The 27990-nt window shown below is 59.0% G+C and overlaps 2 protein-coding genes across 6 annotated transcripts in view; both read right to left on the minus strand.

Moving 5' to 3' along the window:
- Positions 1–849, minus strand: part of ARAP1 (ArfGAP with RhoGAP domain, ankyrin repeat and PH domain 1) — a 63143-nt gene extending 62294 nt beyond the window's left edge. The window contains exon 1 of one of the 3 annotated variants that reach the window (XM_047754147.1): positions 710–849. The gene's annotated coding sequence lies outside the window, so the exon portion shown is untranslated. The remainder of the gene's footprint in view (positions 1–709) is intronic. The other 2 variants (XM_047754144.1, XM_047754148.1) reach the window with 2 other exon arrangements.
- A 1712-nt stretch (positions 850–2561) lies between these two features.
- Positions 2562–27990, minus strand: part of STARD10 (StAR related lipid transfer domain containing 10) — a 34573-nt gene continuing 9144 nt past the window's right edge. For 2 of the 3 annotated variants that reach the window (XM_047754155.1, XM_047754153.1), the window contains 6 exons: positions 25427–25737; positions 6472–6619; positions 5824–5927; positions 5269–5386; positions 3189–3241; positions 2562–2979 (listed from right to left, as the gene is read on the minus strand). In XM_047754155.1, the coding sequence (XP_047610111.1) occupies positions 2734–2979; positions 3189–3241; positions 5269–5386; positions 5824–5927; positions 6472–6619; positions 25427–25633 (876 nt within the window). In that variant the 5' untranslated portion in view covers positions 25634–25737 and the 3' untranslated portion in view covers positions 2562–2733. Of the gene's footprint in view, positions 2980–3188; positions 3242–5268; positions 5387–5823; positions 5928–6471; positions 6620–25426; positions 25738–26093; positions 26230–27990 lie in introns of those variants that run through there. The other variant, XM_047754156.1, reaches the window with a different exon arrangement.

Genomic DNA, 27990 nt, shown 5'->3' on the forward strand with positions numbered 1-27990 from the left:
AGCCTGGATCAGGGAAGGCTCCGGGACAGGAGCTCTGGGGGTGGGAGATGCCTAAGCCAGATGCCCACCAAAACTCCCGAGCACTAACACACAGCCCTGGAGATCTGAGCGCAAACACCCACCCCATGCCTCCAGGCTGCACTCCAAGTCTGCTCTCTCCAGTCCCAATAACCCACTCCCTGTGTCTTGACCCCATTCAGTGAACACACACCTTCTTTTTCCAGCAACTGGGCCAGGTAGGAGCTCAGGGGAGGCCATGCCCCATTTACCGGTGGGGAGCTGAGGCGCAGAGACCGGAAGTACTCTGCTCAAGATCACTGAAGCCGCAGGTCCAGCGCATAAGGTCATACGACCGTGCAGATCTGTTAGGGTGCCCGCGGTCAACGAGGTGGGAGCCTGTATCTCACAGATAAGAAAACCTAGGCGCCCCGAGGGCTCCCGATTCTGGGAGCTAAGGGCTGGAAGCCCCTAGTTCCGACGGCTCGCCCTCCTCCCTGCGGTCTCTGGCCCGACCGCGCGTCCTCAGGAGGCGCCCCCATCCCCACCGCCAGTCAGAACAGACGACGTGACCGAGCGAGACGCCCGCGGAAGTAGGCGCCGAGCGCAGAGTGGCCGCGCCGCCTCGGCGTTCCCGTCTGCGGAATGGGGAAACTCCGCGGCCACACCTGGCCCAGGGTGGCGGGCGGGAGGCCCCCACCGCCGCACTGACCTGTTCTGAGCGAAGACTCCAGGGGGGGAACCCGGGGTCCCGGCGCCACCACCGACTCCCGGTGCCGTAGCCGAGTCTCGGCGGCAGGCCGGGCGCGCCCACCCCGCCGGGCGCTTCCGCCAGCCCCACGTGACGCCCCGGGGAGGGGAGGGCGGGGAAGGGGCAGGGCCCCGGGCGGCCACGCCCCCTCCCGGCCACGCCCGGACGCGCTCCCTGCGGACGCGCTCGGCTGTGCGTCTCATCTGTTTCTCTCGCGGCTCACTGGACCGTCCGTCTCCTGAGGCTCAGGTCTCCCTCCAGCGCCCCCGCCCGCTCAGGCTCCATCTCTTCCTGAGTCTCTCGGCCTCTTGCCATCCCTCTGCCGGTGACTCTGCCCCTGGTAAGGGGCGGTCGGAGGCTGGAAGATCAAGGTCCTGACCTCCTCCTCCAGGAAGTCCTTCCCGACTTCATTCTTTGAAGATATCCTACTTTTGCCCACATCTTTCAGAGGCAGGGTGGTCGGGGCGGTGCCAGTAGAGGGCCCAAGGATCCCTTGGTTAAAGGCTGCAGCCAGAGGTCCTGGCACTCAGGCACCCTCCCTGGCCTAGAGAATGGGAGGTTGGCACCCATCCTGCCAGCACACACACGGATGGAGCCTGGGGTTTGGCAGGCATTCCTGAGTCCTGGGTCCATGGCTAAGATTGGGAGTCATTAATTTGGGCACTTACTTACTACATGTCAAACCAAGCTGGGCAACTTATTCCTTTTATCTGGATATGCCTGAAGATAAAAATCATCACCTGGGTTTTGGCAATAAGGGTCTAGGAAGCTCCAGGCCTTGCCCGAAGTTACAAAGCCAGTACTGGGTACCCTGGCCAAGTCTTGGCGGGGTATAGAATCTCTTGCCCACTCCTACTGGACATTCGTCTTGCCCCTGTAGGAAAAGGTGGACCCCGAGCACCTCCTGACAAGGCAAAGGTAAGTCACTTCCCGGGAGAGGAGGGTGGGGCTGGATCTTGGGGAGAACTTCCAGCTCCAAGTCCCCATGGGGTACAAAACCACTGTAGAGGGTGGAGCACAGGGCCCTCCTCCCCACCTGATTGCAGGAATAACCTTCAGGCAGCAGAGGGCACTTGGGGCCACAGAGAGCAGGAAAACCCCAGACATCCCTCTAGACTCCAAAGCCTAGACAGCAGAGCAGCAGGTGGAACACAGGACAGGGGGCTGGCACCTAACCACTGGCAAAGGGCAGGAGGCCCCACCCTTTCTATTAACTCAGGCCTGAGGTCTTCTAAATGAGCTAAGGAGGGCTCAAATCACAGGGCCTGGTCCCTCCACTGGAGTCTGATGACACCTCAACCCTCAAACTCTCTCTAGAACATGCTGCACCAACCAAAGCTCTTAGGCCCACAGCCCTGTGGTCTGAGACTGAGGGGCCTCTCCCCCTCCTTCTGTCACAACTGAAGGACGTCAGACCCCGGTTCCATAGTGTGGACCGAGAGGGCGTTAGGCTGAAGGTCTTACAGGAGAACCCCACTCTCTGACCCTGGGCCTCTGGGCAGACCTGCCCCTTTACTCAAAGCAGAAAAGGCAGCCAGATAGCCTGGAGTGACTGGCAGAATGCACACTCGAGGTCAGGTGGATGGATGAGGAGTGAACCAATGAGTAGAGGCAAGGAGAACCAACACAGCACAGACAGGAGAGGGTGACAAGCACCACCCAGGCCACCTCCAGCTACATACGGGAGATGAGAGGTCCCTAAAGGAGCAAAGGCGAGTGATGAGTAGTAAAATGAATAAAAGGAACTGCAGAACAGCAGGGTCAAGGGCACCGGCCTTGAGCACGTGAGAAGCAGGCACGGCGATGAGCCGGCTGAGGCTGTGGGATCGTTTATTGGGGCCGTGTCCAGCCGGGCCGCAGCGCCAGCCTGGGCCCAAACCCAGCGTCCCCGGGAGGCGCGGGGGAGGGGGGGGAGAAAGCGCGGGAGGAATCCGCCGCCCCGGGCTTCGCCCCGTCGTGTCTCGGTCCCTGCCGTGGTGCCCCGCTCAGGTGAGCGATGTGTCGTCATCACTGCCCTCGCCGCCCGCGCCGCCCGCGCGCTCCTCTCGGCTCTCTGCCACGGCGCTCTCGTCGATGTTCTCCAGCGAGTCCGCGTGCTGCACCGACAACTCCGACAGCGCCAGGCTGGGCAACGGGCTCTGCTCCGGGTGCAGCCATGGCTTGAAGTGCGGCTGATGCTTCTGCTTCCACTCCGGGTACTTGACGCACGCCTTGTACATCTTCTTCATGGCCTGCGGACCCGCCGCACCGCCGAGTCAGGGGTGAGCTGGGCGCAAGGTTAAGTCTTCGCCGCGTCCCCTCCCGCGCTCTGCAGCCGCTCTGGCCCGGCCGCCCTGGAGCCTGACTCCGCCCCTCAGCCCTAGCCCCGCCCCCGGCTCCGTCCCCCGTCACGGAACCCTCTCCCCCAACCTCCGTACCCCAAAGGCCCAAGGCCACTCACCTTGGGAGCCAGGAACTGAGAAGATTTATTCACCACCCACTTGGGTAAGGAGCCTGTGAGGACAGGGACAGGGAGTAAGGAGAAAAGGGAAGAAGCCGCCTCAGGGACACAGCCCCCTCCCTCCAGCCTGGGGCTTCCAGAGGGACACCCCCTTCTCCAGGGAGGGGGAAGGGGAGCGAGGTGAGGCAAGTCCTGTAAGCCTTTCTCTCTTTTTTTTTTTTTTTTTTTTAAGAGCAGCACCCGCAGCCTATGGAGGTTCCCAGACTAAGGGTCTAATCAGAACTACAGCTACCGCCACAACCACAGCAACTCAGGATCCGAGCCGCATCTGCGACCTACACCACAGCTCTCGGCAACGCCGGATCCTTAACCTACTGAGCAAGGCCAGGAATCGAACCCGCAACCTCATGGTTCCTAGTCGGATTCGTTTCCACTGCACCACCACGGGAACTCCGCCTTTCTCGTCTTCACTCCCTCTTTCTACCTCAGGTTCGGGAGAACAAATCCTCTGTTATACCCCCAGCCCCAGCCCCAGCCCCAGCCCCAGCCCCAGCCCCAGGCTGCTCGGCCACCTCCCTCTGCTGAGCCCCTGAGGGCTGCATGGAAGAAAACCACAGGGTCCTAGGTGACCACAGGCAGCACAGGGGTTGAAATCCCCGCCAGTGGAGCTCCCGCCTGCCGCCTCCCCTCCACCCGCGCTGGCCTCCCCCTCGCACCTCTAACCCCCTTACCTTGAAGGGCCCTGATGCTCTCTCTTGCTCTGACTGTCCTTCCACAGCCCCCGGCCCAGGAAGCCCAGCTGCTGCATAGGCCTCTCACTTGAGCACCCTAGCCTGGCCTGACCTGGCATCAATGGTCCAGTTCTCCCCTGGTCTCACTGCCAAGTGTCCGCTCTGCCTCTGGCACCCAACACTCAGTGAGGCAGTGGGAAGCTCTGGGCCCGGGCCGGTGGCTCTTGGGGGTGCTGGGGGCCTGCCCACGCACAGATGCGCAGGCTCACCTCCTCTCATCCTCATCCATTCCCTCACTCACTCCACATTCACTCAGTGGTGCCCACCCTGGACCGGCCCAGGGACTGAGAGAGGAACTCACTGTCCGGGGGGGCCCAAGAGTGTGCCAGGGGGACCCAGGGGCAGGGAGCCAGCAACTCCTCTGGGTGTCAGGGGCAGAAGAGGTGACAGCTGAAGCAGCCCTGGAGGGAGGAGTGAGGGAGGAGGGGAAGGCTGCCTCGACAGGCGTGAGCTGCGGGGAGAGACTGGAAAACCCGGGGCCGGGGGCCGGACTGCACTCTGAGGGCAATGGAAAGTCGCAAAAGAATTTTAAGCAGAAGAGAGTCACAGGGAAATAAACTTTTTGGGAAAAATCCCTCTGGTAGCTGTGCGGCCAGACAACGTGGCTGAGTACAGAGAAAACAACAGATTCAGGAGATATTTAGGAGGAAGAATCATTGCGAACCAGCGATGAGATCGGGGAGCTGAGAAGAGGAGCCCCAGACACCCCCCAGGGTCTTGGCATGGGTGACCGGAGGGTGATGGAGGAGGAGATTTAGGAGGAAGGCTGAGTTAGCAACAGGGACAGTGAGTTCAGAGCTGGATACAGGGAGCCTCAGGTCCTAAGAGACATCTTGAGGGACACGGCCAGGAAGCCAGTGGCCACAGGGATCTGGATCTCAGCATAGAGGCCCATGGTCACCTGGTCACAGAAGCCTCGGGAGTGGCTGGGCCCTCCCAAGGGAAAGAGGACTGGGGCCTGGAAAACCCAAGCCTCCAGGAAGGGGGCCAATAAGTCAGAGGGGGAACAGCCAGTGAGTAGGGGGCAAGTCAGAGCAGGGAGGGGCCAGGAGTCCGGGAAGAGAGCTCTGCCAGCATCCGTGGAGGGCGACTACCACCGCGGCCCTTGCTTTTCAAACCATTGTAAAGCCTCAAACTTTGGTTCAAAGGATGTTTTGGGTGCAAATGCCCCCAAATGCAAAACACCTCCTAACAGAGACCCTTCTGGATCCCACTGGATCAGCAGATCAAGCCCCATCCCCTGAGGTAAAGGGAAGGACCCTGATGGGCTTCCAGGGCCAAGCCCTCACCTTTGGGGTCCACCTGGGCCAGGTAGGTGATGACGCAGCTCTTGGGCCCCGTGCTCTGGATGAGGTAGCCCGTCTGGATGGACACAGCTCGGACCAAGTCTTTCCGAGGCGGGTATTTCTGGGGATGGAAGGCACAGGGAGGTGAGACTCAGGTGTAGGAAAGGAGATGTCTTTGTGAGTACACCACGCACACACACACAGGCACACGCACACACACACACACCGCCTTGCCCTGCAGCCACCTGCACCTGCCTGTCCTGCCTGGCGCGGACATCAAGGGCGGGCTGGAGGACCCTGCCTCTCGCCTCTTGGTCCCCCCTTTCCCTCCAGCCCCCACCGGAGCACTGATGGCCCACACTGCGCTCCCCTCGTCTGCTTGAAAGCCCCCGCAGGGACACAGGAGCCATTCTTCTCACTGCACAGGAAGGAAGCTGAGGGCCTGCGGGCTTCAGGCCTGGCCTGAAGTCACGGAGAAGTCTTGGTAGCAGCCAGAGTCCACTCCTCGGGCTCGGTCCCTGGCCCTGCCCACCCAGCAGGGATGGTGGGGTGACTCACAGGATGTTTGACTGAGTAGTTCATGATGATGTAATCAGTGCCCATGGGGAGCCAGGAGCGGAGGGTGATGACGTCACGGTTCTTCAGGGGCTTTGGACACCTCCCTGTGGAGGGCGAGGGACAGTTCAGCCAGACCGCCGGCCTGCCAGCCTGCAAGGGCGGGCGTGACGGAGCCCAGGGACATAGGGATGCCCGGCTAACTGCCAGCTCCCCCGATCCAAACAGATACCTGCCCCCACCCCGCAGACCTAGTTTCTGGAACTGGGAAAGAACCCTCTGTGCTCCTAACTCCAGCCAGCCCTTCCTCACCTTGCTGGCCTGACCTGTGTGTAGACGTGAACATCGGTGTGTGAGCAGTGGTGTTACTGTGTGTACGTGAAATACGTGGCTGAGCACATGCCTCTGTGTGCCTGTGTGTTTGTGTGGAACGTGTGTACGTGAACTTGGGAATGCGTATGCCTTTGCGAGTCTACCTGCACGTGTGCCCAAATGTCTGGGAGCGGAGAGGGTGTCAGGGAGGGCGGCCCTACAGCTCTGCCCTGGGGCCTCTGAGCAGCCTGGCCCTGGGGGGGCCACAAGGAGGGGAGATGGGAGGCGGAGGCCGGCGCGGAGGCCCGGGTGCAGGTGGACGTGCTTGCGCCTGCTCACAGGAGTAATAGCCCACGTCAGCGTTGACTGTCAAGCGGGCAATGTCGAAAGTCTCAATGACGTTGCTGTCCCACTTCTTCCGGTATTCAATGTCGTGGAGGACGTCGTAGAGCGTCTCCGCTGGCACATCGCGACACTCCATCCGGCACTGCGGACAGACAGGCGGGTTGTCAGAGCCCTGCTCAGGGGGCAGGAGGGCAGACAGGCAGAGGGGGAGGAAGAGGAGGACCGGGAGGCACGGCTGCTTCTGAAGCCAGTGGAGGCTCGCCTCTGGTCATGGGTCCTGTCCGGGCCTCCCAGGGCCACCTGTCCCAGCAGACGGCCTCCAGAGACCATCTCCCCAGCTCAGCCCCTGCCGAACCGCCCCATTCCTCCCACTCTCCTCCTCTGGGAAGTCTTCCTGAACTACCCAGCCAGGCTTCTGGACTCCCATACACCGAGTCTCCTTATCTGTGCCCTCCAGGCCCCTGAATTTCAGGGGCAGAGGTTCACAGTTGATTCAGCACACAGGCTGGGATGAGTATATGGTAAATGAAGTGGAAGCATGAATGAACAACCAGATGCCTAAACGGATGATTTCCTTGTTTCTTTGCTCCATGGTACTTACCACCTGGCCGGACCATTTGTCCTCTCCACCGCCCCCCCGCCGCCATTCAACAAACATCTTTGGATTTCTTACTATTTACTAGCCTTGTTCTCAAACAGCTTTCCATCTAGGGGAGAAAAGAGCCTAGGAAACATTTTTTTTTGAAAAATTTAGCCCCCACAATAACTCTGTCCGACAAGAAATCCAAGGAGAAACTGAAGGCTCAGAGAGGTTAAGGAACTTGCCTAGGATCACCCAGCTGGTAAGAAGCAGAGCTGGGGTTTAACCTAGATCATATGTCCGGAAAGCAAGTAAAATAGAACCAGATTTGCACTCAGCTAGATGAAAGAGTCCGTATCTTTGTTCTGCGAATGTTTTCACCCGAGAGCCCAAACCCCGGGATCAAGTTCCCCTCAGCAAATGGACAAGTTTTTATTGTGTAATTTAAAAAAGTTTCCCAGAATTGGGTGTTCAGATGGTGCCAAGAGAACCACACACACCACTTTCTACTAAAAAGGAAATATGTGCAACTCTGTGAGGGGGGTTCCCGTCACCGTCCTCCCAAACTTGGGTTGGGCCTTGGCACCACTGGCGGTGATGAGAGGGCCCAGGAAGGACATGTCACACCACCTACTGGGCATGCTAGGCCCCAGTGAACTCGTCAAGCCCTAAATGTGCTTCGCTTTACAGAAAATGCAAAGGACAGAGGAACAAGTTAAGTGTCACCACAGTACAAGACGAAGCCAGATGGTGACAATCTTTTTTTTTTTTTTTTTTCCCCTCTCTTTAGGGCCCCACCCAGGGGTCCAATTGGAGCTGTAGCTGCCAGCCCATACCACAGCCACAGCAATATGGGATCCAAGACACGCCTGTGACCTACACCACAGCTCACGGCCACACTGGATCCTTAACCCACTGAGTGAGGCCAGGGAGGGAACCTGCACGTCCTCATGGATACTGGTCAGATTCATTTCCACTGAGCCCCGGCAGGAACTCCCTGAGGAGACATTCTGCAGGGCTACTGGTCAAGTCTCTTCTACTGGTCAGTGTCATAGGAAGGGGCTGGACTGGGCTAAACTGAAACGTACAGGACAAATAACCAGATAGAGAGTGTGGCCCCGAGTTGCATCCTGGCTTGGACACAATAGCTATAGTGACATATTTGGGACAAGTGGAGAAATGTGACTATGATCTGGGTATTAATTAAATGTGCTAAAAATTTACTGGAACACCATGATGGAGCCTGCTGCCTGAGGAAAAGCAGGTTACAGAATGGAATGCATGATGTCATCTCCTCCGGGGTCGGGGTGAGGAACACACGCTCGGAAAAAGCCCGGGAAGCGCGACAGCCAAGGTGTGAATGCCGACGATGCCTATCGACGACCATATGATGGCTGCTTTCCTTTTGCCGTCTGTATTTTTAATTATCTAAAATATATAGTACGTTTCTGCAATAACGAAAAGCATTTAAATAAAAGGATCCACAGAGACACTGAGACACGATCACCAGCTGCCAGGTACCAACCTACGCGCTTGCTGCACACTGCTGCGTTTTATTACTACAGCAACATATGAGCCCTGATGTATTAGTCCCATTTCATTTAAAAAATGGGAGTTCCCATCGTGGCTCAGTGGTTAACAAACCTGACTACTATCCATGAGGACGTGGGTTCGACCCCTGGCCTTGCTCAATGGGTTAAGGATCCAGCGTTGCCGTGAGCTGTGGTGCAGGTCACAGATGCGGCTTGGATCCTGCATGGCTGTGGCTCTGGCATAAGCTGGCAGCTGCAGCTCTGATGCAGCCTCTAGCCTGGGAACCTTCATATGCCACGGATGCGGCCCTAAAAAGACCAAAAAAAAAAAAACCCTGAAGTTTAAGGACAGCTCCAGCCTGCATACTCATAGCGGTCATCCTCCCTGTCCTGTTTGCTTTTCTGCTCCACAAGGGGGTATGACTGGACCCAGTCATTGAACCAGCTCCAGCTCTGTGTAGAGCACAGAAGAGTCAGAGAGAGAAATAAGGCCAGTCCTCCAGAGGCGTCCAGTTGAGGAAGGAGACCAACTTGGAAGTGGGGAGGCACCCACACTGCCCAGGAGGTCAGCTCTGGGGGGGTGGGGCAGGTGGGGGCCAGTCCTCCTGGAGAAGTTCCCTCGGGACAGCAGGCACGGGCAAGGGGCCCAGGCAGAGAGAACCATGTAGCCTGGAGGAAAAGCTGGAGGAGCTCCATCTGCTCCAGCCCCGAAGGCCGGACACTCGCCAGTCTGCTTCCAGGTCTTGGAGAAACGCGTGATTCCTGGGGCTGGGGCACCGTGTAGAGGAGCCCAGAACATCTTCCTGTGCCAGAAAGTAAGGATGGACAGACTCACAGAACGATAGAGACCTTGCCCAGCAGACACAGGAGCCAGAGTCAAGGGCTCCCGCTGGTTCCATGGCCATCGGGGCTCCATCCGGCTTTCCCAGAGGCCATCCCGGTTTAGCACAGAAAGTCCCCATCTGAGGAAACCCCTCAGCCCTGGGCAAATTAGGACAACTGGTCCCCTACCAGGGGCTAAAGCTGGGCCAACCCATGTATTAAAATAAATAATGGTAGTAATAGATGCTATTCCACAGAATAGGAAACCAAAGTATACACGTGTATGAATAAATTAAAAACTGAAGGTTTAATGAGGACTAGGGTATTTGCATAATTTCAAAATACCTTGGCATCAAGTCAGTAACTTCACACTACCTGGAGGATACGTCCTTTATCAAGTGATCAAAGTGAATGTCATCAGTGAGGGGACAGCTTACAACTGGATATTTATTGCCTGATAGGATGCAATGAAAAGAACACAGGCACCACTCATGTGACATTTCGTCAAAGACGCATGACCTAAATCTAATCATAAGGAATAAGAGTCCCCAAATGAAGGACTTTCCCGAATCTCTGGTCTCTAAGAATCAGGGTGATGAAAGTTAAGGAAAGATCCAGGAACTACATCAGACTGAAAGAGACCAATGAAACCTGCGTGCATGAAGGAACGAGGGGCGTAAACAAAGCAATGAGAGAGGTGGGAGGGGAAGGCAGCGGAGGCCAGATCTGGCATCACCAGGAGCATTCGGACAACCTGCCACGGACTAGCCATGAGGAGGGCCAGGTGCTGCACCTGACTTTCGACACATACGCTCACCTTTCACCCCAGCTTACGAGCTGGATCACTGCTGTGCTGCAAAATAGAAAGCTGAAGCTCAGGAGAGGAAACCACCTCCCCAAGTCATGCAGCCAGGAAGCAGCAGAGCTTCAAAACCAGAGCTTCCTATACTCAACCACCAAGAAGCATTCAAGTGCGGCGTCTGAGGAAACCAGAACGCCTCCAAAGCCAAGTTTGGAAGCCGGTTTGCCTTTGCAAGTCCTCAAATGTGTTATCCCAGACAGTGAGTGTATGGAGGGGAAGTGACCACAGAAGCAGGCTTTGTAGGTGAGACTCTCACCTGGGCACGCCTCTTCCTAGGGCGGGTCTCAGTGCCAGGCCTCACTGCACCCACGGCTGGGTACACACTGCCCAGACTGCCCTTCTCCCCCTGGGCTTCTGTGGCTTCAGGACCGCAGCCTCCCTCTGAGACAGCTGGCAGTGGGAGGGCCTTGCGCTGAGTTAAGCATAAACCCCGCCTGAGATTTTATCTTTAAGAGGGAGACTTCAAAGGCTTCCCAAGCTCCCGGCACCTCTTGGGGAGGAGGGCCAGCTGTGAGGCCTGGGGGAAGGTGAAAACCCGGGCTGTGGCAGTGCTGCTGCAGGGAAGAAAACTGAGTGGTGCCGGTGGCCAGTCCTGCCTGGCTGGGGCCCTGGCTCTGGGCCCAGCTCTTTCCGCAGCCCCCGGGAGGCAGCAGGGCTGCGCCAAGAGGGGTAAATTACATCCAGCATTGTTCCTGTGCACGGCAGCAGCCGCCACACGGGCAAGGTAATTCTAAGAGGCTTCTGGAGGGACGGGGCGGGGGCGGGGGGAGTCACCAGCGAGCACCTGGTGGGCGGGCTGTGGCCGGAACCCACAGCACGCTGGGTAAATCAGTCACTTTGTGAGCACCTAGGAGCCAGAGGCCAGGCCGCACCACGGCTGCTCAGCCAGGGAGCAAGCTATGCTTGGCTGCAAAACCCGAAAGGCCTGGTTTACAGCAGGAAGTCTGACATGCAGTCATTTTACAGCTGAGAAAACTGAGACCCAGAGGGAGCAGTGACACCAGAGAAATGAGACTGTGTCCCCTACACTGTACTCGTTCCAAACCCCATGACGTAGAGAACTGGGCTGCCCAGACCTCCGCGGGGCCCTGCATGGAGGGGACTAGACAGGCAAGGAAGGCCCTTAGGGAGATTCCTGCAGGCGCCTGAGTCCAGCAACCCCAGGTTGCAACCCCAGCTTCTCCCACAGGCACAGGTTTAACCCGCCCAAGTCCTGGTTTCTTCACGTAAAAAATGAAGCTAATAAAAGCACCTATGTCATGGTGACGCTATGATTAAATTAAATGAGATAATGTTGCCCCATGCCTGGCAAGTAGTACATACCCCCCAAACAGTGGCTGGCTGGTATTATTACTCAGCAGGCTCCCTCAGGGCCAGAACCAGGTCACGTGTGCATGCGCCCCCTTATAGTCTGAGTCCGAGGCACCACTCTTTCCTCCGTCCGTCCAGTCACCACTTTCTGGAATCTACCATGTGCCAGGCCTGCAACTGGGCAGCAGGGACTGGGAGGTGAAGCAGACCTGGGCCCTGCCCAAGGAGGCTCCACGGGGTGGATGGTGGGAGAGATGGGGGCACAAAATGAGAATGAGCTGGGGAGAGTGGGGGGGCGGGGGTGGGGGGCGGGAGGGTGGTAATGGGAGCTGTGGGATCAGCGGGCAACTGAGCCTGAAAGGAGCTGAGCTGCTACAGGGGACAGAGGGCATGTCGGGCAGAGAGACTGGTGGGTGCAAAGGCCTGGAGGCTTAAATAAATAAGTACAGGGCAGGGTCCAGTGCCCCAGCAGCGTCTCGCTCTACGGCCTCCCTCCCCTCCGCTGCTCTGTGCTTCTCTGGGGCACCTCCCCAGCGCTCAGCATTAGAGAAAGAGGAATCTCCACAGGAGGTGAGAAGAGGGGCTGCACCATCTCCCAGGATCCAGGGAGATGGCTGGCCTGAGACGGGAAAAGAAGTCAGGTCATGTCCACGGGCTGTTGTGTGGCCTGGAGGGCCAATGGCCAGGGCAGTAACAAGCAAACTGAGACACAGACAGAAGGATCCAAGTCTTGCCTATGCACCCCAAGACCTCACACAACAGCTCTCCCACACCCTTGCCTGTGGGATGTGCGGGGCACACGGATTACCTCAAAGCCCTGGAGACTCAGGAGACACTCTCTTTCACCACCACTGCTCAGGCAGCGCCGGGGAAACCGAGCCCCAGAGAGGGGTAAGGGGTCCCTTTGGGCTACAAAACATCCCTCAATCTGTGCTAACTTCTTTTTTTGGTTTGCCTTTTGTCTTGTTAGGGCTGCACCCATGGCATATGGAGGTTCCCAGGCTAGGGGTCAAATCAGAGCTGCAGCTACCAGCCTACACCACAGCCACAGCAACGCAGGATCCTTAACCCACTGGGCGAGGCCAGGGATCGAACCCACATCCCCATGGATCCTAGTGGGATTTGTTTCCGCTGTGCCACGACGGGAACTCCAGTGCTAACTTCTCACCATACTGCATTTTAGCAGTTTTGTTAACAGTTAAATAAATCACCCTTGCCCAGAAGAACCACAGTAAAAACAGACCAGGGATGAGGTACTAGCTGTGAAATCAATCAGAGCCCCGAACAACAGCTACAACCTCAAAAACCATGACCATGTGCTCCAAACTACTAATTCATCATCCCACAAAGGAGACAGCAGCACCTGGACCATAGACCCACAGGGGCTGAAATTTAGGTCAAACCACCGCTGCCAGCTGCCAAGGGCACCCAGACACCACCTGTGCAGACACTGTCTCTTACCTTCCCAACACCCTGATGGGTATCAGCACCCCCATTTTACAGATGCATAAAGTGAAGCCCAGAGAGGTACAATGATTGACTAAGGCCACATGGCTAACAGTGATGGATGGTCAGGCTAACAGAACCTGGGTGCGCCTGACCCCAAAGTGTCGGGACTTTCTGCCCCCCTCATTAAGGGGCAGGACTGGCCCAGCTAAAACACACACCAGACACACTGGCAACTGGAAATTGCCTTGGTTAATTGATGGTTATCACGCAGCACTCACTGGATTCAGGAGGGCCTGCTGACCCGGGAGGTGAAGCTCAGAGATCTTCCTGACTCCAACCTTGGGCCTCGCTGGGCTCAAAGGCAAGGCTGTGCTTTTCCAAAGCCCAGCACTGGAGCTCTGCACCTAAAAGCCCCCTCTGAGAAGCCTTGGGCCATCTCATTGCCACCAGGCTGGCTGGACCCCCTAGGCTCAGGCTCTCGGCAGTCCCAAGCTGTCAGGCCAGATAGGCCTCTGCCCTGCCACATCCTGTCTCTGCGGCCTTGTCCTGGGCAAAGGACTTCAGCTCCGAGTCCCAGTACCTTCATCTGTCAAACAGGGACAATCCTGGCTTCAGAGTGGAGCTGTGAGGATTAAATGAGACTTGTACATAAAGCTTCCGGCAGCAGCTGCCCTTTGTCCAGCCCCAGGCCCCAAAAGCTTTCCCTGATTGCTCAGGCCCTGCCAGGGGGGCCCTCTCCTGCCAATACCGAAGGGCAGGATATGCGGGGGCAAGGAACAAAGTTGAAACCCACAGAAATGCCCCAGCTCCTGCCACAGGGTGGCGGGACAGGGAGAGGAGGTGGCCCTCCCTCTTAGACCAGGGCCCTACACACGCCCACCCTCACGACCCACAGCCAGACACCGCCCTCCCCCTCAGTCCGGGCACTGCGAGATGCAGAGACTGCCCAGGGCACACGGTACAGGAGAGGCTCAGCTCCAGCGGCCCCTCTGCCCTGTCTGCTCCAGGTCCCCCCCCAGCACCCCCTGCTTGCTGGTTTCAGGCCCTCCACCGCCCCTCCCAAAGGCCCCAGAAGGCCAGCATCAAGCCAAGAGGCCCTTGCCTCTGAGTTTCTGGAGCCTCCAGAATGGAGACCCCTAATACCTTCCCCCATGTTCCCCCATGCAGATCTCAAGAGCAGCTCCAAGGTTACTGACCTGGATCAGGGGAAGCGGGGGGAAGGGGGGGGGGTGGGCATGCAGGAGGAGAAAGGTGGGATAAGTCCTGCTTTTCCAGGACCTCTCCCCTGGCTGGCGCCCTTGCTGTCCTGTCCTTTTACTTCAGCCTGGCTGTGCCCTGCCTGGGCAGCCTACCCTGTCCCTAAATTCTGCAGGTTGGTCTGGGAGGCTACTCCTCCACCCCGTGCCCCGCTTCATCAGGACACACTGCGATGCACCTTTTCATCTTGGCCCCTTGTTCATCTTGGTGTCGCCAGTGCCTGGCAGAGTTTAGTAAAGAACTGTTGCCAAAATGAAGGAGAGACAGGTGAGCCACCAAGAGGCCGTGCTCGGCCGTGGCTGGTGGCCTTCAGTGCTTTGTGGAGGTCAGAAGGAAGGGTGGTTGTGAAAACCTCCTGGATGGCACTCTCTCCCCAGGGCACTGGAGGCTGATGATTCTCCCATCATCCTCTCATAAAATGGGGTGTGAGGCGGGGAGGGGGCCAGAGACAGGTTCGGGGGAGATTCTGGGACTTGCTGTAAGATCTTCAATAGTTCTGATAAAGAAAAGGAAATTAAAGCTGTACTGAAATATCAATTTATACTTAGTAAATTTGCAAAAATAAATACTCTCTGCTTGTGAGGATATGATAAAACTATTAGCCAGTTAGTGACAGCAAAAACAAACTGGTTTCACTATTTTGAAAAGCAATTTGGCAAATATTTTTAAAATCTTAAAAACATATCTTTCAACTCAGTTCCTGAAAACCCAGGGCCAGAAATCTATACTCAAGGAAAAAAAAAATACAAAAATGAGAGGAAAAAAAAAGTCTTGTTACAATATTCACCACTCTGTTATTGCATCTGTAACTAGCAAAATACATTCGAGGACAACCTGGAACACCACAAAGAGCAGGACCTGGTTGGGTTAGAACGATACATCACCTTGAAGGCTGCCGCCCAGCGATAAAGGACTTTGGGCTCCCACGGCAGGTGCAGGGCCCCCCCAGAACCCAGAGCAGGACTGGCAGGGAGCAGCTGCAGGAAATGTTGGGGAATTAATAACTCTGTAGCAATATGAGAAATGTCTACAGATGCAATGTTGTATGAACAAAAGAGGACACAAACTTGTATCCGTGCCATGGTCTAAATTGTGTATAAATTATCCACACCCTTGAATGAGAGCTGGAAGGAACCAAGGAAAGGTTTTACTCAGGAATCGAGGCTCTGAGTGATTTGTTTATCATTTTGGAATTCCTGTTACTCTTCGTACAGTAGAGTTTATATAAGACAAAGAAATCAAACTGTGGTTTCCCCTAGGTTAAGAGTGTTGTCCAGAGCCCCCCCGTCCTCCTTTCCTGGACCTGGAAGTCTGGACTCAGCTGAGATGAGCTTGAGGCCACCCAGGCTGAGGCTGAGTTCCCTCGGAAATACTTCGTGTGGTCTGGACATGCTGCTGGGGGAGCTGGAGCGCTCACCCCTGGCCAGGGCACAGGCATAAAAAACCCTCGGGGGTCAGAGCAGGGACAGAGGGAACATAAGGACACAGGTACAGGGAGGGGTCCTACAGGATGAGTGGAAGAGCAGGCGGTACCCAGATGTCGGGAGGGAAGGGCGTCCTGGCAGAGGTGCTGGCCTGAGCCTGGGACTGGAAAGCCTGGACGGGCTGGGGGAAGGCGAGGGCTCCTGTGGTTCCAGAGGTAAGCGAGTGCACAGGATGGGAGCAGACGGAGCTGTCCCTTGGGTACCTCAGACTCTTCATGCATCCACCCACGGCAAACGTTACCAGGGCGCCAGCTCTGTGCCAGTCTCTGTGCTACGGTCCTTGCCAATTCCTCTCATTCCATCCTCTCAATTTCCTGGGAAGAGGGATTTCTGCCCATTTGTAAATGGTGGCCGAGAAGAGGAAATTAAGAACCATGGTGGAACCGGGTGACCAGCAGTCCACCCCTGAGGCTGTTGCCTAAGAACCAGGCTCTGCTCTGTCCCAGGCGGGCCAGTGCGTGGCCAGATAAGGACGCCCTGGGGGCTCCATGCGAGACACTGCGGCTGTTGGGGCAGCTCCTCCTGGAGAAGGGGGGGGCTGGAAGGACACAGAGAGCAGGTGGCTGTGGGCCCATCGCCGGGTCTCCTTCCCTGACCTTTGGGCTCAGAGTTTTCACCTGCCAAACGACTAGACCAGCCCTGTGGCCCTCCTCTCCACTGAGGAGAAGGGGACCCTCAACCCATCTTCTCTCCAAAGGTGGCCCCCGAGGCTGGTGCTGGGTGGACATACTGCCATGTCTCCCCCAGAGTCTGCTCAGCCGGCCAGGCTCTGCTGCTGCTCCTCCCCTGGGGCTGCGTGACTCGGCCTCTCCCGCCTCTGCCCCCGCCTCCTGCAGCCTCTCTGGACCCTGAGCCCACCCCTCAGGCCTCAGCTCTGCAGCTCTGACCTCTCAGAGGCTGACCTCCTGGTCCGGAGCTCCTGCCACTCTGCTCCAGCCCCAGGGGAGGCAGGGGAGCCAGACAGAGGGCGGAGAGCTGAGAAAGAGAGCAAAGAGCGGGTGGGCCTGCAGGAGGAGAAAGGGGGTCGGGGGTCGGGAAGGCCACGAACAAGCTGAGGCCCAGGGCTGACACACAGATCTGCTTCTGCGTTCCCAGGACTTTAGGGACTGCCAGTGGCCTGAGGCCCCCAAAACTCTCTAGGAAGCGCCAGACAGCATCTTTTTTTTTTTAATTTTTAAAATTTTTTTTATTTTTAGGGCCACACCTGTGACATACAGAAGTTCCCAGGCCAGGGACTGAATCTGAGTCACAGCCTCGACCTATGCTGCAGCAGCAGCAACACCAGATCCTCTAACCCACTGCAAGGGGCCAGGGATCGAATCTGCACTACCACGGCAACCCAAGTGCTACAGTCTCATTCTTAACCCACTGCACCCCAGTGGGAACTCCGAGACTGCATCTTCAACAGCCTCCTGGCATCACCCACTGGACGGCCCACAGGCTCCCACTCACCATGTCCATTACAGTGGTATAATCCACCCCCAAGGCCCACCCGGCTCCATGCCTCCTGTGCCTGGAGCCTGGGATTCCACTCAGCCATCACCTTCCCCCTTGCTCCTCTTTGCCAGCTCCAGGCAGGCCTCACTGTCATTGCTCGCAGGGCTGCAGCTTCCACATCATCCTGGGTGTCCTGGGTTCCAGGCCAATCTGTCACCTGCAGCAGGGAGCTTTCTAAAACCTAGTGATACTGAAACTGCCCAACTCGAAAGCCTCTGCTGCCTCTCTCTGCGTTCAGGATCAAATCCTAACTCCAAAACATCCTCCCTGGAGTTCCTACTGTGGCTCATGGGGTTAAGAATCTGACTGCAGCGACTTGGGTCACTGCGGAAGCAGAGGTTTCATCGCCAGCCTGTCACAGTGGGTTAAAGGATTTGGTGTTGCTGCAGCTGCAGCGTAGGTCACAGATGTGGCTCAGATTCAATCTCTGGCCCAGGAACATTCAGACGCCTGGGGTGTGGCCATAAAAAAGAAAAAACCCCAAATCCTCCCTACTCTGGTTCTGCCGCCAGCCCTTCCTCACCCTTAGTCCACTCACCCCAAGATCTTCTCAGCCTGCCACCTGACTCCCGCTGGGCTCCCAGTGTGTCCCACTCAAGACACGTTGTCCCCCACCATGCTGTCAGCCACTGGCCTCCCTCGGCCTGAGTCCACGTGAAGGGCTGTCACCACCTCCATCAGTCTCCCCTCCAGGCCTTAAGAGCAGGGCCTGGGCTGATCCATCGCCAGGTCACTGCTCCAGCACAGTGGCTGGCATAGAGGGTGGGAGGCATGAGAAAAGGTTCGTCCAACAAATAACCAGGACGGGGAAAAAAAGGAGGAAAAGGGACAAGTAGTGACAAACGGGCTGAGGCGGTAACCATCAGAGACAGGGCGGGAAAACACCCCCTGAGGAGACTCCGGGACCCAGGGACAGGCCCAGAGGCAAAGGCAGGGGCTGGAGGGAAGCAGAGGAGCCAGAGCTGAGCGCCAGGCAGGGGAGACAGCTGAGGAGACAGAATTGGATCAGAGACAACTCTGCTGCAGTGAGGGGGTGTGACTCACACGCAGAGTAATGCCAGACACAGAAACACACACAGAGTCTCACACTCAGAGGCACAGACACACAACCTTAGACACGTGTACACACACACACACACACACACACACACATTCAATACAGGACACCCAACCAAGGACCCAGACACACACACCCTCAGCCACAGTCCGGCTCCACACACAGAAGGCCCAAATGCAGACGGCCAGACGACTCCCATCCCAGCACCCCGTCCTCATGACACACAGCCACCGTCTGCTTCTGCCGTTTGCTCCTGTTTACTTCTCTCCCCTGGGGACGTAAACCCATGACAGCAGGGTTGCCACTCGGTCCCTGGATGCTCCTGGCATTAGGACGTGCACAAGAAATACATGTGGAACTAATGAAGGTTGGAGACACACAGGGGAACTCTATCCCCTCTGGCTGTCAGGCCTCTGCCTTGAGACCCATCACTTCCCTGGCCCTGTACCAGGTCCCAGGCAACCTGGAAGGGTCCAGAAACAGAGAGAGGGGCGTCTAAGAGGTGGGAGAGAGGGCTCCCTGGAAACCAAGGCTGGACGCGGCTTGTGACAGGAAGCTCAAATGATGGGAGTAAATGGCTCCGGCGATGCTGAGAAGACCAAAGGCAGTATTTACCCCTCTGCCCAGGGCCCAGGAGGAGGGGCACCTGCCATAAACGAGCAGGCGCTCTTCACCTGCTTTAGGACAAAAGGATTCTAGAGAGAGGCCAGAGGTAGCAAGTGGCTGCCTACAGGGAGCCGGGCTGGGAGGCAGGGAGGCGACGGTTATGCCGAAGCCCCAGAGAACAGCTCCAGCTGCCCTGTGCCCCCTGCCCAGGCTCTCCTTGACAACAGGGGGAAAGTCTGTACTTGATATGGGTCCCGCCACTAAGCTCTGGGCCGGCTACTTTCTTCCACTACCTGGGTGTCTGCAGCTCCAGGGGTCCTGGAGCATGGAGGCCAAACCAAGCCAGGCCTGCAGGGATAAAAAGAGGCCCAGGGAGGGAGACATCTCAAGCCCCATGCCTGGCTGAGCTCCTTCCTCCCGCTTGTGGGGGGGCGGGACTTTCACCTGCCCGGGTCAAAGGTAAGGGCGCAGGGCCGAAATAGAGTTTCTATCGCATCCATCTCACGGCCACTGACCCCTCAGGGACAGCTGGAGAGGTCCCAGATCCCTAAAGAGCGCACGGCCTCTGGGGTCATGAGGCCCAGAGCCGTGGTTCCAGGTGGCCCAGCCAGGCATGGAGACGCAGCGAAGAAAGGAAACCCATCTGTCTCCAGGACCGCCTCCTTCCTCCCATCTCCTGAAACTTTAAAGACTCTCGGCTGGAAACTGAGCTGGGGCTCGTTAAAGTTTCAAAGCCAGAGCCTGGGGAGCTGGTCATGGAGGCACAGAGCCAGGCTGGGGGCTGAGAGCTCTGCCAGCCTCAGCATGGACCCTGACGGGAGGCACCCTCCCCACCCCACCGGTTTCTCAGCCCCGGGCACCGCGCATCCCCGCCGTCCTACACCCCTGCCTGCACCCGAGCTTGTGCGCCTCACAGAGTCACGCTGAAACCAGCATCTGCCCCCTTATGCCTCCTAAATCTCTCTGGAGCAATCTCTTGCTCCATTCCCCACGGGCCCTGCCTTAGCACAGGCCTTGGCATGTCTGTCCAGACACACACAGCAGCATCTTCCTCCTACCGCTCACCCTGTCTAAAACCCTTCCCTGCAGTTCCCTGGTGGCTCAGTGGGTTACGGATCTGGGGTTGTCACTGCAGTGGCTCTGGTGGCTGCTGTAGTATGGGTTCAGTCCCTGGCCCAGGAACTTCTGCATGCCACGGGCAAGGCCAAAAACGAAAACAAAAATAAATAAAAATAAAACCCTCCCCTGGTATCTTAGGACCTCTAGGCCCCAAAGCCTAGGACCTTGGTCTAGCTGTCTAAACACCACCAGCCCTCGAGTTCCAAGGCAGATCCTTAACCCACTGAGCTGGGCCAGGGATCGAATCTATGCCACCACAGATCCCGGAGCACTGCGGTCAGGTTCTTCACCTGCTGAGACACAGTGGGAACTCCTGGGTTTTCTAAAGAAGTCTATTTGTTTGTTTGTTGATTGATTTTGGTCACACTTGGCTTGAGTTTGACTGCCCTCTTTGTCCCTTAGCTCTGGCCCAGGGCCCGCAGAGAGGTGGCGATGAGATAAATGAATGAAGCGCCCTCGGAGAGGGTGGGGAGGGCGGCACTGCTATTCAAAGGTGCTGATAAGGAAGCTGAGGTGGGGCAGCAACTGCCCCAAGGCCACACACCGGGACCCTGGCCCTCTACTCTCCCCTAAGGCCTCGGGCCAGGCCAGGCACCTGGGAAGCTGTCCCTAAAGCCTTCGGCCACCTCTGACCTTCCTTGTCTCTGAGCTCCGTCCCCTGAAGGTCCAGACCCTGGCCGCCCGGGGCTCTGCTCTCTGGGAGCCTGTCCCCTAGGACAGCTCTGGAGTGCTTCCCCTACCCGCCCCAGACCCAGCCAGGGCTAGAGGCAGCCCGGGGTTCTCCGGGCATCGGCCTGAGTTCAGAAACCCCATCTAGGGACCTCTCGGATGGCAGAGACTGGCAAGGTCTTGGCTCTCCGTCCTTACTCTGTGTCCAGCAGTACAGACGCTCTTCCCACGGCCTAAGGCCAGGACAGCCTCCGCAAACCACCTGCCCAGAAACTGCCTGTAGAGATGGGGAAACTGAGCCCCAGAGAGGGCAGAGGCCCAGCCTGCACCTACCTTCATGGAAAACAAACCCCTAAAACCCATTAACTCCTGCCTCTGCCACCACCGATGAGACTGATGTTGAAAGGTGCCGTGACCTCCAGGTCACACAGAAAGGACTGGCTCTTGCTTAGCTTAGCTGGGTCCCCTCCAGGATGCCTTTCCACAGTGACACAGCACGGGGAGACCATGGCAGGAGAGAGGGGTAGGTTCTGAGCCACGGGCTCCGGGGAAGGGAAGGGCCCCGTGATGCTAACAGGCAGGCCCAGGGAGCGAGGAGATGCTGGCCTTGGAGTCTCAGGGGCCCGAGTTCTGATCCTGCCTCCTTCCAGTGCTCTGACTGCACAGGGAATTCCTGCCCTGAACCTCAGCCTCCACAGCTGTTCAGTGGCATTGCTAAGACCCAGCCACATGGGAAGATACGAAGTATCTTCTGGCCCGGCGACTGTCCCCATCTTCCCAAATGGCCTTTCGGGTCCCACAGACTGTGAAGAGTGAGACGTGCCCTTGGAGATGCCTAAGATGATCCCAAGTTTCCCAGGGCGGGAATGAGGTGCTGAGAAGGACAGACCTGGGTACTGGCCTGAGAGCTGGGAACCCAGGAGACTGGGGTGTGGAAACAGGTGGACAGCGAGACAGGTCAGGGAGGGTCACCGACGCCTTCCCCAAAGGGGAAGAAGAGGACCCACAGGACAGGAAGTCAGAGGAGATAGGTCCCCCTGCTGCCCAGCTTCCTGTAGCAAGAGGAACCGCTGGCTCTCAGCCGCCCTCCCCCAGGAGACCCTGCAGCCCTGCTCCAGCCGCCAAGCCCCTCAAGGCCCCTGCCCACCAGGCCACCTCCTGCCCCACCGCGTGCAGGGGTCAGCGGGTCACCTGGGATTGCCAGTCTTCTCTCCACCAGGGTCTAGACACCGCTGAGGACAGGGACCGCGTCTCCTCTTCTGCCTCAAGTGGCTGGGCTTGCAGTAGCATCGAGAGCCCGAGCACAAGAGCTTCCAGGGCAGGGCCGGGCAGGCTGTGTCATCTCCCACTTTCTGTCCCCCTGGGCTGCAACCTTCTCCAAGGGCCCAGCCCAGGCATTGAGCTCAGAGGTTCCTGGAGTCAGGTAAGCCCCAAGGCACAGAAGGAGAAAGCCCTGAGAGGGCAGGGATGTGCCCACGGTCACACACAGCAAGAGAATACCACGGCCAGGACTAGAACCCAGCCTCTTCCCCAGCTGGGCCTGCTGGAGCAGGCGCAGACCCCTGGTTTCCCATTCCTCTCCTGCTACAGGGGCCTGCGGGAAGCCTGGCCTGGGCGCTGAGAGACTTGAATTCAGGTTTCAAGCTGCCCTCTGCCTTGGACCCAGGATCCACGTTCAGCATCTGCCTTTGGGACAAGGCCTAACCTTTCAAGAGGCAGTGTCTGCCTCCTCTCCAGGGCCCAGAGCACAGCGAGGCTCAGGAACAGCCCAGGCGGGAGGCCAGGAGGGAGGGAAAGGGTAGAGGTGGCCTCCAGCAGCCACATCCCTTTGTCTTGGCTCCAAATGCTGGGCCAGAGCCACAGTGGCTGCCAGGAACCTCTGGCCCAGGGGCAGAGGGACTGTAAGTCACGGGGGTGGGGGGAAGCCATCAGGTAGACAGGTAGGCAGAGCCCCTCCCCCACCCCGGATCATGCCACAGACGTGCCCAGGGGGAGGCTGGCCTTCCCTCCCAGCTCAGGGGGGAGGGCCAGAACAGGCTGGGGGAGGGGAAAGCTCAACAAGCACCTGTGGTTGAGTCCCAGCCTCCTGGAGTGACCCAGTCATCCCTGGGGACTCTGGCTTCAGACCTGCCATGTGACAGTGGCCAGGCACTCCCCTTTCGGGCCTTGGCTTTCTCACTCATCGAACAAGAATGGGATGATGAGAACACCACGTCTTTCAAAAAGTTATCGATGGGGTCAAATGCCAGAATGTTGGCTAAGACGTATGCGCAAGCAGAGAAGGGCAGAGAGGCTCTGGAGCCAGGCTGGCCTGGGTTCCACTCCTGCCAAAGCTGCTGTGTGACCTTAGGCAAGTGACATCACCTCTCTCAGCCTCAGTTTCTCCATCTGCAGCGTGAAGACAAGCCTACTGCTGCCCAGGACTGGGCTGAGGGTAAGCCAGACGGTGGAGAGACACGCTTGGCTCAGGGCAGGGGCTCTTTTCAGAGACGGGATTCCTGGACTCTTGAGACTGGGGAGCGTGGAGACCTCTGCCTGTCCCCCAGAGCTCCACCTGGCCGTGCTGAGGGCATCAGAGATCGCGGGTGCCCGTAACCAAGGCCCCAGCCTCCTCCCTAGGCCCCAGCTCCGCTCAGCCCACGTCCTCTGCCCCCTCCCCTGTAGGGGACACAACACTTGGTACGGAGGCTAGAGAGCTGGGTGCCAAGTCCAGCTCTGCAGGGACTAGGCCGTGTGACTCTGGGTTGGCCCCTGCTCCTCTCCGGACCTCGGAGTCCATGCTTGCACCCCAGCAGCAGGACAGCATGAAGCTGGGATTGCAAAGGCACCTGCAGCCTCCGCTCAGTCTGAGAGGGAAGGTCAGGGTCCTGGCTCCCAAGGGAGGTGCGTGGCCTGGCCACAGCCCACAATGCCCCGGTTCTTCCAAGACCCTTTGCTCCCCAGGAAGCCCCCCTGAGAAATCTGATCTGGCCACAAGGGGCCCTGAGAGCCCGCCAACTCCAGTCCTGGACTGGGCCAGGTTTAGTCATTAACCAAGCCAGATGGAGGCGGCAGCTCTGCCCTGTTGACACAGAGGGCGGGAGTACGGGGCTCCGTTCAGGCCTTCCTCTTCCCTTCCTCCGGGAGAGCCAGCTCCGTGGGGACCATACCCTGCCCCAGTCCCCTGCACAGCCCAACCTTGAGCCTCCCAGGTCACAGTCAGGAAAACGACCTTGTTTCCACAACAACCTCGCTCACCCTTCCTTCGATTTGTTCCTTCCTTCCTTCCTTCCATCCTTCTTTCGACCAACATCCCTGCTCTGCCTTGGTAGGAGGCTGGGGATGCCGAGGAGGATAGGACCGTCCCTGTCCTCAGAGAGCACCAAGCTGGGACACACCAGCTGCCCTTCCCTTCCCTGCTGTGCAGGCTCGGATACAGGTCAGGCCCCTGGGAGGGCCCCTGGCCCAGGATGCTCAGGTCTGGGCAGGAAGTCCCAGAAGGGGAAACACACAGGGACACCAGGAGAGAGGGAGCGAGTCGGACAGCCAGGGTGCAGAAGAGAATCACAGAGGGAGAAGGGAAGGCAGACAGGGTGAGCCAGAAGGCCACGGGGGGACAGATGGACTAAACTCTAAATGACTAAGACAAGGTGAGGCAGAAAAGCACAAGGTCAGAGAGGGAAGGTCAGACATCTCCAGTCCTGGTATGAGGCCACGATGCCAGAGCTAAGGCCAAGGCCAAGAGCAGGTCCCAGGCAGGAGGGGCCGGGGGGGGCAGGAGTGCCCTCAGGGTCCAGTGCCCTGCCACCCCCACCTGCTCCTCAGGAACACACTCGTCTGCGGCTTGGAGAAGGACAGCAGGAGGGAGAGGCAAGGGGAAAGGGACAGTCTACTGCCAGGGGCCCACCGAAGGGAGAGCGGCCCCCTCGAAAAGTGGCGCTCTGAGCACTGCCAGATGTAGGGTGTAGGTGGCAGCTACTGAGGCTTCCAATCAGTCTTCACCAGTCTGTCCCCATCCAGTCTCCCAGGGGAGGTGGCTCATGGGGTCCCAAGCCCTAAGGCAGCCCCGTCACGGCAAAGAGAAGAAACCATGGGGCTGATGGCGCGAGGAGGGCTGAGAGTCTGCCTCTTCCTGCACCTGGTGGCCCACCCCCGCCCCCTGCCCACGCCGGCCTGGCCCTGCTTTCAGGCCCTGCCAGCCAGGATCCTGAATCCCCGCAAGAGAGACTCAGAGAAGAGCCAGGGAGGGAGGGGGGAGAGCAGGGGGTTGGACAGTAAGGGACCAGGTCCCTGGCGTTCAAGGTGCGCAGAATGGGGAAAGAAGCCCAGCCCAGGAATCCGGGAGAGAAGGGCTTAGGCTCCCACTCGGGATGACTCAAGTCAGGACCTGGAGGGCTCCCAAGGGCGCAGGGCTCCCTGAGGGAGACCACCCTCCAAAGCGGGGCCTGGCAGCAGCCCACCTCCCCAGAGTAGGTAGACGCCATGCAGAAGCCGGGCGCTGGCGGGGTGGACCGCAGTGCGCCACACCCCCTTCTCCGGGCTTCAGCCCGGCCGTCGGTGAGTTGGGGGGCTTGCTCAGCAAATGCGCCTCCTCCTGCTTTCTGGCGGGAGACTCAGGTGCACGACCAGGTGTCTGCGTCCCTGCCCCTGTGGCAGGACCAGGAGGCTCCGGTCACAGGAAGCCAGGGAGCCGGGCGCCCTGCACGTGCAGCGCGGCAACCCTACCTTGATCTTGTGCAGGGTGCGATCCATCTCCATAGCCTGCACCCACACAGACACGCCGGCCTTGCTGTAGGTCAGGTTCCAACCGGCCTCGGCCTCACATTCGGACCGGAAGCTGCGGAAGTCCTGGTCGTCGGGCACCTGGACGCTGTCGCGGCCCAGGACCGGCCGAGGCCCCTGGGGCTCTGTTGAGGCAGCTGACTTCTCCATGGGGAGGCCCAGGGCCCTCGTCCTCGTCCAGCTCTCCTGGGTGCTCCGCAGAGGCTCTGACAACGTCGACGCGGCTGCAGATGCTGACGCCACCTTCCAGGGACCTGCAAGACCGGTTTGGGAACCGGAGTCGGCGCGCTGGGGGCGCGGGTGCGGCTGTCCGGGGTCCCGGCGGGTAGAGAGTTCAGGATAGGGTTTGGCCCCCTGGTGAGCGCGCGGCGGCGGCGGGCGCCGGCCAGTAGGCGCCCCCGCCCGCCCCTAAGGAGAGACCCCAGCCCTCTGCGTCCCGGATGCGGGGGGCCCGTCGGGACCTGCGGGAGGTGACGGACCGTCCGGCGGGGTCCGTGCGGCGCTCGCCGGACCGGTTCAACTAACTCGGCAGCGGCGCCGGCGCGGGAAGCGCGCGTGGCCCGCGGTGGGGGCGGGGTGGGGCGCCCGCCCGCCCGGCCGGCCCGCTCACCTGTGCCCGCTGCTCCGCCGGGGCCGCCGGGGCCGGGGTGCGAGCGCCTCCGTCGCCGCCGCCGCTGCCCTGGCCACCGGGGCCGCGCGGGGGCTCTGGGGGGAGGAGCAGTGGGTCCCGCCGCCCGCCCCGCCCCGCCCCGCGCCCCCCTCCTTGCCTCCCCCCGAGCTAGGCTGGGGGCTCCGGGGGCTCCGCTCGCCGGGGCTCGGGATTTTCCAGGCTGCGGAGGTACCGCTGACGGTGCTCGGAGCCCCGCCCCGCCCCGCCCCGCCGGGTCCTAGCGCCCGCCCCCGCCCGCCCCAAAAGGGGACCTGGCCGGGAGGGACGAGTCCCCCGGCGGGGGCTGGGGAGCGGCCAAGACCGAGTGGGCTCCGAGAGGAGTGGCGGGGAGGTGCTAGAAGAGGGATTCTGGAAGTTAATCGTGAACCCCTTCTCTCCACCCTCCTCCCATATTCACAGGTACACACCGCTGCAACAGCCTACTTACACACCAGCGCGCAGTCCCCAGAACCACTCAGAGGACGCCCCCGCGAGGCACCCCAGAGACCCAAAGATGGGCACACTCCACCCACCACAATCAAAAGCAACTCAGAGATGCCCACAGCTTGCATCCCGCGCCAAGCACGAGCCTCAAGGTTCCCAGGCTGCCCAGACCTGGCCAAAGCCCCCACTCCCATCTCACTCCCAGCTGAGAGCTTCAACCAGGCTCTCCTCGCGACTCTGGCCCTGGACCCCCACCACCCCTTCTGAACACCCACGCGCGGGTCCGCACACTTCCCATGGATTCGACTAGGCTCTCAAGAGCTTGTAGCTCCAGAACTCGGGGGCTCCCCTGTCCCTCCCCAGGCAGAGCTGGCCAGAGCGCCATAGCCACAGGGGAGGAATGGCCACCAGCGCTCCAGCCACCCTTTCCAGCCTTTCCAGCCTTTCCAGCCTGGAGGCTGCTGCCTGCCCCCCTGGGTCCTAGTGCCTGCTCTCTATCTCCAGCTGCTCTGTGTGAACTGAGGCCAGTAGGAGCATGGCAATGGGCCGAAGGCTGAGCACTCACTGACTCTAGTGACTGGCCCTTGACCACAGAAGGCTGGTGAGGGCCCGGGGGGAGCTCCCCTGGATGGGCCGCTAACAGGGCGCAATAAGTGCCCACCAGTTGCCCAAGGCCACGTGGTGAGCACGTGGCCATCCTGCCCAGAACCCAGGTCTCTGCCGGCACCCGCTCCAGGGCCCCTTTCTCCGCTCTGGCTGCCCACCTCTCTGGGTCTCAGTTTCCCATCTGTAGACTGTTATTATTATCGCAGTGTGTAACCTCCTTGCCTCACCATCCTAGAGCCCTGGGATAGAAGAGCTTTTCTTAAAGGCGCTAGAGAAAGAAAAGGACTTGGCACGGTGAGTTCCCAAATAGACGTGTCTCTTCCCAAAATGCTCAGGGCTCTGAGACGGCTGTGAATGAGGCCCAAATGAAAAGTGGAGGGGTGAGCAGGGAGCTATGATGGCGAGTGACCCCAAGGGGCCTTCCGGGAGGTAATGAGTTGCAGGGCCCCATGAGGCTTCTGGGGTGAGCTTGGCTGTCCGGGGTGAGGGGCACAGTGTGAGATAATCACCCTCAGCCCTTGGAACCCACACTCCTGAGGTGTGTGGAAGCGGGTGGCAGGGGGACAAGCTCTGAGTTCTGCTAAGTACCTCCCTGCCTCCACCTCAACCCTAGCGATTCACAGCTCCGCCCCTGGCTTCAGTGCTTTTATCTGGACAGCCTCACACTGAAGCTGGGTGGGGGGGCGGGGGGGGGAGACTCGAAGAGGGGGGCACAGAGCTTGATTTGTGAGCCACAGCCTCTGGGATCTGCCACGATGAGGCAGAGAGAGAGGAGCACTGGCCTGTGGCTGCTGCCTTCTTAGGTCCC

Source organism: Phacochoerus africanus, chromosome 11 (genome assembly GCF_016906955.1).
Source record: "Phacochoerus africanus isolate WHEZ1 chromosome 11, ROS_Pafr_v1, whole genome shotgun sequence".
Lineage (NCBI taxonomy): Eukaryota > Metazoa > Chordata > Mammalia > Artiodactyla > Suidae > Phacochoerus > Phacochoerus africanus.